At 46.7% G+C, this 10,515-nt stretch overlaps 2 protein-coding genes across 5 annotated transcripts in view; one reads left to right on the top strand and one right to left on the bottom strand.

Annotated features, from left to right (window-relative positions):
• PPP1R10 (protein phosphatase 1 regulatory subunit 10) overlaps positions 1-10,515 on the bottom strand; it is a 44,169-nt gene that overhangs the window by 20,501 nt on the left and 13,153 nt on the right. For 2 of the 4 annotated variants that reach the window (XM_036868870.1, XM_036868867.1), the window contains exons 1-2: positions 3,470-3,602; positions 2,720-3,245 (exon numbers count right to left, since the gene is read on the bottom strand). The gene's annotated coding sequence lies outside the window, so the exon portion shown is untranslated. Of the gene's footprint in view, positions 1-566; positions 3,246-3,469; positions 3,603-10,515 lie in introns of those variants that run through there. The other 2 variants (XM_036868869.1, XM_036868868.1) reach the window with 2 other exon arrangements.
• On the top strand, positions 3,746-10,076 carry MRPS18B (mitochondrial ribosomal protein S18B). Its single transcript, XM_036868914.1, has 7 exons — positions 3,746-4,181; positions 5,362-5,470; positions 5,578-5,675; positions 6,116-6,184; positions 7,518-7,584; positions 8,854-8,913; positions 9,500-10,076. The coding sequence occupies exons 1-7, from the start codon at positions 4,002-4,004 to the stop codon at positions 9,793-9,795; spliced, it is 879 nt and encodes a 292-aa protein (XP_036724809.1). The 5' UTR covers positions 3,746-4,001; the 3' UTR covers positions 9,796-10,076.

Raw genomic sequence — 10,515 nt, forward strand, 5'->3', positions numbered from 1 at the left:
CTCACTAGAGCTCAGGAACCCCAGTGGGTAGAATGTTCAGCTCCCAAGGAAGGTATGCTGCAGAGGCACATGGCAAACTGCTTAAAAGATAAAAAACTTGTGGTCAGTAGGACATGTGGAAGAGTCCCTCCCATCCAATCCAGAAGTAATAGTTTGAGAATCCATACCCAGTAGAAAATTAGCCCTAAAGTCTCACCAAGTCACCACAGAACAGTTGTACAAAATGGCTTTCCAATTCTGCCTAGAACCTTCACGCTTCAGGGCAGGACTTTAAAAAATGACAAGTATATGGAGAGTCTGATAAAGATTTGACTTTGAAAAAGTTGGAAGAAGAAAGGTAAGAAAGGGACAGGACACCCAATACCACCCTCAGGTAGGGCACGGCTTTCGAACATGCACCAACTGCTACACCGCTGCACAAGTTGAAAAACGCAGAGGACATTATTTCCCCATTGTTTTTAAGGAATTTCTTTCAGAAGGGAAGGAAAAAGAAATTCAAAAAGGGTGGCTCTTTGGAAAAAAGAAATGAAGGTTGTGAAATGTAATACCAGAAAGGTTTTGCTTACCAGAAACCGTAGCTTGAATCCCCCTGCCTTGAGTTTACAACTGCCGCCTCCTTTCCTAACGATTCACTTCTCATCCTAGTACCAATGTACAGGAGCTAAGCAACTGGAGAACGTGATACAGCACTGAACACAAAGAGCTTACCCCCAAACCCAGAGGCGGGAATAAGGGCGATTTAGAAGAAAGTCCTAAAGTACCCACTCTCCCCCAGATTCTCATCATACAAAGCCACCAAATGCAAGAGGCCCAAGGACTGATTCCTGAGCAGAAACGGCACATTTCAGTGTCATTAGGCCCCAGTTGTCTATTCCAGTTACTCATTCACAAGCCCTTGTGTCTTCCTCCAGTATCCCCCAACACACAGAGAAGACAAACACACGCTCACACACACTCCCCTCAAAAGCTTCCAGTCCTAGTATAGCTGTTTTGACTGGTTTCCACCCCTGGCAACTGAAGCGGGGAAAAATTCCAAGCAGTAGTGATGAAAGAGGGTGAAAATAAAAGCAACAGACTCGGGATCGTTAAATACAAAAACTAAAGCTGCCCAAGGAGACGGACAGCTTCAAGACCTAATTCCTATAAGCTTTTTTCCTTTTAAGATAATGGCTATAAAAGGTTATAAAGAAAATAAGGAAAATGGCTTTTCCTGTCTAGCAGCAGCGTGCACAAGAGTCCAGAAGGCATCTGCTCGGGGTGGAGTTTAAAGAGGGTGGAGAAAGGAGGAAGAAAGCTGATTACATCACCTTTCAATGCTGCTCCTCCCCCTTGACCAAGTTTCTAGGGCGGCCCTAAGCTCTGGATGGCAAAAGGGGGAGAAAAACAACAAAGCAGGGACGCCATCTTGTTACGGAGAAGAGGACTCAAACTTAAAAAGCTATCCCGGCTCTGCCGGTAGCTTTTTACATTAAAAAACCTTTTAGTAAAAAAAACCAAAAGACAAAAAGCAGCCCCCATCCTGAATAGTCTTTGACCTACTTTGAATAAGAGCAGTGTGAAAATAAAAGCAATTAAAATATTAAAAAGAACAATTTTCTGCGGGGAAGAACTGAATTTCCAATTGAGGTTCAACTTGCTACTGTCGACCACCCCCCATCCTCCCTATAAAGGGAAAGGGGGGAGGACTTGGACCCCTCTCAACAAATAGGGTTGAGGTGGGAGGACAGGAGAAAAATGGGTCAAGACACAACCTGCAACGCCGCTTGGAAGACAAAAGGACAAAGAAAGTCGCCATATTGAAGCAGGGAAGAAAAAAATTCCTTTTAACGACACAAATCTTTTAGAAAGCTAGCATTCAATTGCACTAAATGGCTTTTAAAATTATACTCCTGAATTCCACATTTCCCCAACCTTTCCACCCTCTACTTAACTGTATTCCCACCAAAAAGTATCAAATTAAAATGTTAATCACTTTTTTTTGCTTTTAAATAACCTACGCAATCTGCAACAATTACAAGACATTCTTTACCTCCCCAGTATCTTGTATGTATTGGCACTAAGATTATATTTTGCCCTGAATTAAGTGTCTTGCAATCTTTATTCCTAGATTGCCACCTATATTAACCACACAAATATACCCCAAACAAATTACATTAAAATTGAGAGTTAACAATCATTTAAAAAGTCATAGCCACCTATTTCTCTCTGCCCATCTCCTTACCCTGCAATCTTTATGTACAGATTGCTTATTAATCTGGCAAATTGAAAGGCGCCCTGCTTGTCTCACACACAAAGAAGTGGGACTTCTGGGCCACAAAATCCACCATCTTTTGTATGTGAGCTCATTAACCCTTTTGAAGACTGCTGCTAACGAGAGGAAGGTAACCATACCTCCTTATAAAAAGCAAACACTTATGGCTTTGGCAGTCTGGAAATTGGCTGGATTACCAAGGGTTAACCATCAAAATCTTAACTTGCGGGCCCTCCCTCCACCCTCTCCTAGCCTGCAGCAGAGCAGGGAAGAGGCAGGTGGTAGGGGAGAGAGAACACTGTTTAGACCCAAAGGCCCTTTTTAATGGAGATTAAGTGACCGGATCGGTCCTTCTCCAGTTCTCTATTTGTTCTACGGTCTCATTTCTTCCTCTCATTATTTTTGGTTTCACAAAGGGAAACGTTGATTTCTTGTTGCAAGGCTGGTTTTTGAAAATTCGACACTTACTATCCAATTTTTTTGCGACGTCAGCACCTCGGGCTCAGGGGGGAGGGGGTTAAAATTTTGGAGAAAAAAAATAAAACCACCAACCAGGACCCAAAACTCAATTATTTGCGGGGCCTCATTGGATCAAAAAGTCTCCTTAAAAAAAATAAAGGCCAACTCAGTATTCATTTCCCCCCCACCCAACTCCATGTAGGGAGGGGGGTCGTAGAAAAAAAGTTCTGAGTGGATTAAAAAAAGTAAACGCTGGATGAGTGAATTTGGGTGGGTTTGGGAAGGGAGGGTGGTTGATTATTTTTGAAGTTATGTGGTGACGGTCCTTCGGCCACAGATTTCAAGTCCCAGGCAGCGTGGGCTGGTGGGGTGGGCAAGATAGGTGGGAAGGGGCAGAAGACACAAGTGGTTGGGCTGGTGGCTGCTGTTTTCCCTTTCCCCCCTCTCTCAGGATCCTTTCAAGGGCTTAGATGTTGCTGCGGCTTGTTTCTTTTCTCCTCGTGGCCGGCCCGTCTTTCTCCGAGAAAATTCAAACCTGGGATAAAAGGAACACAAGGGAGAAAGATATAATCAGTATGGGTTGCTCTTAAACACCCAAAAGTACAATCTCTGTTGTCCCCAAACTCCTCCATGTCCCATCCCGAACACAGCCGCTTAAAGAGAGTCACGGCTCTCAACCGAGTCCTCGCCTAACCCATTTCCTAGGCCAACTGTCCCAGCAAAATTTTACCCTCCAACCGACAAAATGCCGAGACTTACCTCTAAACGAACCCCAGAATGGCGGCTGCCCGCTCGGGCTGAGTCTTTTATATCCGGACACCGCCCAACGCGCCCAAACGTGCTAGTGAAACGCCCTTGCGGCGAGAGACTGTGCGCGGGGCGTGAATTCATTGGTCAACCGGTAAGACAACTCGCCAGCTGATTGGCTATCCTGCCTTAACCTTCGCTCAGCCCCTTCCCCCGGGTACCCTCTTCCGCCTCCTTCCTGGCCCCCGAACGCGTGCGCTTGACCTAGCGGCCTAGCACCTCCCTTTCCTCTGCTTCCACCACTTCCGCCCTCGAGATCGTTTCTCACCAAAGGTTGGTAGAATCGGACCGGCGCATGCGCAGTGAGAGGATCTCGGTCAAAATCGACTTAAAAATTGCTTAAAATACAAACTGTAAGAATGGGATCTAAGAGTCGTAGTGGCTGGTTCAGCAAAAACGCAATTTTGAGGCCGAATTCGACAGTGACGCAGTTGAAATTGGCCTCTCCCTACTGCTCCCCTTTCACGCTTCCGTCCTGACGCAGATGCGCTGCCGCCTTCCGCACTGCGGGGTCGTCCTTGGCCCTACCCTAATCTATTTCCTGGAGCATGCGCAGTCGCTTTTCCTGCTTTGTGCGTATGTCAAGATGGCTGCCTCCATATTGAACGTGTTGCTGAGGCGCCTTCCTAGCATTTCGCCCTTCAGAGGTGCCTACGGAGTTCAGGTAACTCCTTGGGGCACATTTTGTACAACCCCAAATTTGGTTGTACCTTTTCAAGGTCGTCGCTCCACTGCTGGGAATCCAGGAGCGGAGGCCTTCCCAAGTGCTTCTGCCTTGGCTGTCGAGGCAACGCTTTGCTTCCACCACCCTCCTCCTTCCCTTCTCATTCCTCAATACAGCGCACGTTTTCTAATCTCGAGTCGAGGGTAAAGAGCAAGGGTTGGATGTCCTCCTCTTCCCAAGTTTCCATCTCGGCTGAATAATTAGGCGGTGGAATGGATTTCTTGGCCATACACAAACCAACTGTCAACTGTACAGGTGGTGTCTAAATCTTCGATGCCAGGGAGTGTTTTTGGGTTGAGGGACACTAACTTCTACCAGCCCTGCTATCTTCCAGTAAAGCGAGGATACATTCTCATGACCTGGGACCAGTTACTTGGCTCTTTATCTCACTAAATCAGTTTCCTATCAAAGCATACATGAGAGCTTAACTTTGGATTGAGTTTTCCCTCCAGCCTCACATACTCACCACCCTGGAGGTTATGGGCAGGGCAGATTCTTGGTGGGGCAGGGTGAGATGGGAAGGCTTGCCCAACTGCCAGTCCCTAAAGTGGGACTGAAAAGTGGTGACAGGGGTCACCACAGAGTTAACTACAGGCCTGGTAGCTTTAGAGGTAGTGTTAGGACTCAAGTTTGTTCTGCTATATGGAATGTTGACCTTCAACTTCTTAGAAGGCTGGGCAACTGAGTGATTGGATTGGATCGAGTTGGAGACTCGCATGTCCTTTGCATCCCCTTCCTGCCACACATCTTAATTCCAAGAAGATGGACATTCTCCCTTTTCCTCCAGTAGACTGAGTTCATCCCAGAAAACATGAATGCCTTATACATGCCAGGTTTTTGAGTTGTCTTTTCAAATAAATTTGCTTCCCAGTCACCTGTGCTAGTTTATCTTCTAATGTTACCTTTTCTTTCAAGATCCAGTTGGAGGTAGGGATAGTCGTTGTTGATGTAAACTTAATCTCCCACAAAATACTACCTCCCATATACAGCATATTCCTGCTGTATTTCATTTACACAGTGGGCGTGCCTTCCCCTTTCTCCCTGAAGTGTGGGCAGCAAACCAATCAGGTCTTGTCCTTGAACTCATTGTCTCATTTCGCTTCTGCTCCTCCTTTTATAGGTTCCCCTCCAGACTCTTTGCACCAAAGCCCCCCCTGAGGACGATTCTTTGCCCCCAGTTCCCGTTTCCCCTTATAAGGATGAACCCTGGAAATATCTGGACTCAGAAGGTACTTCTAAATGGGGAAGGGGAGGGTCAAGTGAGGTCTGAAATAACTGGACAGAGACCCGCCCATCACCACCACCCAGGAATAACTTGTATGGTCTTTCATTTCAGAATACCAGAACCGCTATGGTTCTCGCCCTGTCTGGGCTGACTACCGTCGCAACCACAAAGGTGGAATACCCCCACAGCGGACTCGAAAGACATGTATTGTGAGTTTCTGAGTGTGGCACGTGGATGTGGAGTGGGGCTGGAGGCCATAGTGATAGCGGCAGCAGCACTCTTTTTTTTTTTAATTTATTATTTGTTTTATTTATTTTTATTTTTGGCTGCGTTGGGTCTTCGTTGCTGCATGCGGGCTTTCCCTAGTTGCACGGAGCAGGGGCTACTCTTTGTTGCAGTGCATGGACTTCTCATTGCAGTGGCTTCTCTTGTTGTGGAGCACGGGCTCTAGAGCGCAGGCTCAGTAGTTGTGGTGCACGAGCTTAGTTCCTTGGCATCATGTGGGATCTTCCCAGACCAGGGCTCGAACCCGTGTCCCCCTGCATTGGCAGGCGGATTCTTAAGCACTGTGCCACCAGGGAAGTCCCCAGCAGCACTCTTTCTGACAGGGCTTTGAACAGCTTCACCTGCCAGTTTCTTCTCTCTACAGCGTGGAAATAAAGTTGCTGGGAATCCCTGCCCCATCTGCCGGGATCAGAAGTTGCACGTTGACTTTAGGGTAAGGAGAATCTTTTCTCCAGGATAAAGACTTGGAGACTTTTTTGCAATGCTAAAGAGATTACCTTAGGTGCCCCGCTCTTCATATCCTGGTGCCCCTAAAGTCCATTTTGTATTGACTGTCTGGTAATATAAAAACATTCTTCCTTCTAGCCTTTTGCGCTCTACTATGGGTTTTACCAAAAAGTTTCATCTCTTGTCTATGAAATTTACAGTCTAAATTGGCAAGAGAAATGCTTGTTTCTAATGTGAGGGCAATGCCCAAAGGTTCATTTATATCAATCACAGTTGTTAGCAAGTAGATTGGACTAGTTTTTTCCTGAGATTTTCTTTATTTCGTTGTCATGTTGATGTTTGGTGGCATGCTGAGACTTGGGGCTGGAGGGCAGATACATGAAGCAAGGTATAATCTAGTTATTTTTTCAAAAAACCTTCATTGTGAGAAGGACAGAACTTGTTCCTTAAAGGATTCAAAAACCTTATAAAGATGATAATGGAAAAGTGCCCTTCCGAGCTTGCAGTATTACAAGGTATTAGGGCAGAAGCTGAATGGCTGGTCATCAGGGAAGTCAGAGGGCATTCACGTGTCAATCAATCAGCAGATGGGGGTGTCTGACTGCTCTCAGGCTCCTTCTGATACAGGTTGTAGAGGAGTCCAGAAGATACTTCTCAGTTTCAGCTGTGCATAATTGGTTACCAAAAAAAGGCTGTAATCATTTGTATACAGTTTATAACAAATTACATGACTAAGGGAGAGAGAAAGATTACAGATTGAAGAGTGAAGATGATTCTGCCTGCCATTCCACTCCACAGATATACCTGCTTTTTCTTTGGGAGTCTTACCACCTGTGATTAATTACTGGCTGGGAGTCATTCTAATAATTAAATCTCTAAAATTGATTTTAGTAAACATATACATTACATATACCATGCTTTTATATAAGTTAATCATTTGTAAATGTACATTATAACACGTACTACATTTTCTGGGTGATTTCAGGGATTTTCCAACAGACTGTCCCTAATTTGTTGCATGAAGGGCTGACTTTAGAACCTAACCCCTGCAGAAGAGAATTCTATGTGAGTCTCAGTGACAAAACGCAGGATGTGTATGTGAAATGGTTGGAAGGCCAGGAAAGGGAAAAAGTTTGCAAGAATGTGTTCAGTAAAGGGATGGGGCTAAAACCAGGACCTGAAGGAAAGTAGCACCTGGAGAGATGTAGAAGGGTCAAGGTCATTTGTGTGGGTGTGCAGGGATTGTGCACTTTTAGTCTCTAATCGTCTTGCTACCTTCCCTTCCCTCTCTCTTGTTTCTCCACCACTTTTTCCTACAGAACGTGAAGCTCTTGGAACAGTTTGTCTGCGCCCACACGGGTATCATCTTCCATGCTCCATATACAGGTCAGCCCATCATCCCTGTCACCACTGGAATAGCTTTTCCTTACAGCACTTCTTATATTTATTAAGACAGACAACAGGTATTTATTTGGTGGTTCCTACTAATGGCCTAAAAAATGTGATGGAACCTTTTGGAAATCTTGGCCTAATGGGGATACTCACACGCTAAAACAGTTACATGTGGACAAAAGATACAGGCGAGTACCAGTATAAGCAAACTATCTAAATGGAACTGTTAAAAGGTAAATGGTGCTGATTGTTTCCTTTCTATAGGGTCTGTTCACTTTTACGGAAGGCTTTCTCATAAATTGACCTTACTTTTATTCCATTGACAATTCAGTTGGATTCCCCAAATTTGGTGTAAGCTCACTAATTCAAGATTACATCTGTTCCCTAACTACAGTCACAGGCCAAATCTGGCTCACTGTCATGTTCATTTATTTTCATATTGTCTACAACTCCTTCCAGGCTACAATGGCAGAGTTGAGGAGCTGAGACAGACTGTAACATATGCCTAAAACATATGCCACATTGCCTCCAGTATATGGCCCTGTACAGAGAACATTTTGCCAACCCCTGCTCCAAAGCAAGATAAATTTGCAAAGAATAATCGGAGTCCACCCTTTTGTGGCGTGGTAGCATGATCCGTGGAGTTTGGTTTGTCAAGGAGTTTGTTTTTGTTTTGGCTTAGTTTGGTTTTTTGTGGGTTTTTTTGGCCACACCGCACGGCTTGTGGGATCTTAGTTTCCCAACCAGGGATTGAACCCCGGGCTCGCGGCAGTGAGAGCACAGAGCCCCTAACCACTGGACCGCCAGGGAATTCCCAAGGAGTTTTAAGAACAATTCTATAGTCAAGCTGTAAAAGGCTGAAGGGACTATTTTGCTACTTTCTCAGATCGTCTTGCCCAGACCTGAAATCCATTCTTCCTTTATTGAATCTTTCTCTGTGGATTGTCCAACTCAGCCCTTTAACTAACCACACTTGCCCTTTGAATTGTGTTCTGCTCCCTGTCTTGAAACCTTTACCGTTAAGTGGCTTCTCTATAGTGGCTAGACCCTCCTAAGTCTTCATCCTGGTTCTCAGAGAGAGAGAGAGAAGGTTCTTCCCACTGGGCAGAAGGGGAAACCGAGCCTTGCGGAGGGGTCAGGGGAATGGGGTCATTAGGTAGAGCTAGGTCTTCCAAATCTAAGCCTCTATCACCATGTAGAAGCAGTTGTGTTCTTTATTTACTGTGACTTATAAAATGATCTCTGAGTTACCTTTTTTCACAGGGGTCTGTATGAAGCAACACAAGAAGTTGACCCAGGCCATCCAGAAAGCCAGGGATCATGGTAAGCATGAGAAGGGGCACAGGGCAGTTTTGTCAGGCATAAGGAAGGTGACTTAGGGCTGGAGGGTGGATATAAATGCTTCCACTTATCTGAGAAGGTAGCACCCATGTTCTTCCAAAGAATCTCTTCTTTCATCACTCCACTGTCCCTTGTTTCCTCTCCTGAGTCTCTTATCTTGTCATTGCCCTGTCCCCTTTTTCTTCCTCTTTCTCTGCCTTCTTATTTTATAAATGTTGTCCCAATGCCATGTCTAAATCATAGGAGGAGCTTTGTATAAATTTCTGACCCTGGGCTCCATGACACTTTTGCACAAATTAGGAAAAGGTACCCCTCTGTTAAGGGCAGATGCAGCTTCAGAGCCCTGGCACAGGCCTGCACAGCTTGCCAGGCAAGAGCCTGGGCAGCATGTCAGCCCACACTTGCCCCCTTGGCCAGTTGCTTCTGTGCAGCATACCACATGCATAAATGTACCCAGTGGCTCTGACTGGTCCCTCCCTCCCTTTATAGGTCGTTTTTCTTATTATCTGTCTTAATCTGAAGTACCTTTCCTCCCTTCCCTGGCATTCTCTTTTTTTTAATCCCCCAGGTCTCCTCAGTTACCACATTCCCCAGGTTGAACCCCGGGACCCTGACTTCAGTACCTCTCATGGAGCTGTGAGTGCCACTCCGCCAGCTCCCACTCTGGTTTCAGGTGACCCCTGGTACCCATGGTACAGCTGGAAACAGCCACCAGAGAGAGAGCTGTCCCGCCTTCGTCGGCTGTACCAGGGCCATCTCCGAGAAGAAAGTGGCCCTCCGCCTGAGTCAATGCCCAAGGCGCCCCTCACAGCCCCAGTTGAAGCCTCCTCCACTGAGCAGGCGGGCCCCCAAACTGCTCTGTAGGAGCTGTAGACTCGGAAGGGAGCCGGAGGGTCCCTTACACAGTATTTCACCCTGAAGAGCTGTCTACATTGTGGCCAGTGGCAGGCCCAGGGCCAGAGAAAGGAAATGATTGTTGGTGAAAGGGATAAATACATCCGAGGCTGAGGGAGGGCAGTACAGATGTGTATCAGAAGCCCCAGCCCCTATATGTTGTCAATAGATGGGCTATACATTCTGCTACTGTTTCAGACCTGTGCCAACTGGGTTTTTCCACAATAAAGCTGTATCCTGTCTCTGGGCTGCATTTCAGATGAATGCTATGGAGGATTGGGGGGCAGTGGGTGCTGCTGTGGGGAGAGGAGTGGTCAGGCTTGAGCCAGTCCGACCAGTGCACTCGGGACCAGAAGCCACCTGGGATGAGCAGTTGTGCCATTATGTGATGATCGCTTGTGCCCCCCTGTGCCCGATGCACAGTGTTCCCACCATACCCAGCTGTTCACTGAGGGGCTAAAGGGTTGGAGAATGAGACACTAGGCCTAAGAAAAATGCGTTGCTATGGCACCCACTGCCGTGGGAGGCGCGGATGGGATGAGTGGCGTTGCTAAGTGACAGCTGGTCTGGCAGAAAGAACGGGGTCTCCGGGCCGGCTGCCGGGATGCTGGCAGGTGGTGGGTGGGGGGCGGTGGTGGTGGAGTGGGGTGGGGCGACCCCCCTAGGGACCCGGGGGCGCGGCAGGGGAAG

This window comes from Balaenoptera musculus, chromosome 11 (genome assembly GCF_009873245.2).
Source record: "Balaenoptera musculus isolate JJ_BM4_2016_0621 chromosome 11, mBalMus1.pri.v3, whole genome shotgun sequence".
Lineage (NCBI taxonomy): Eukaryota > Metazoa > Chordata > Mammalia > Artiodactyla > Balaenopteridae > Balaenoptera > Balaenoptera musculus.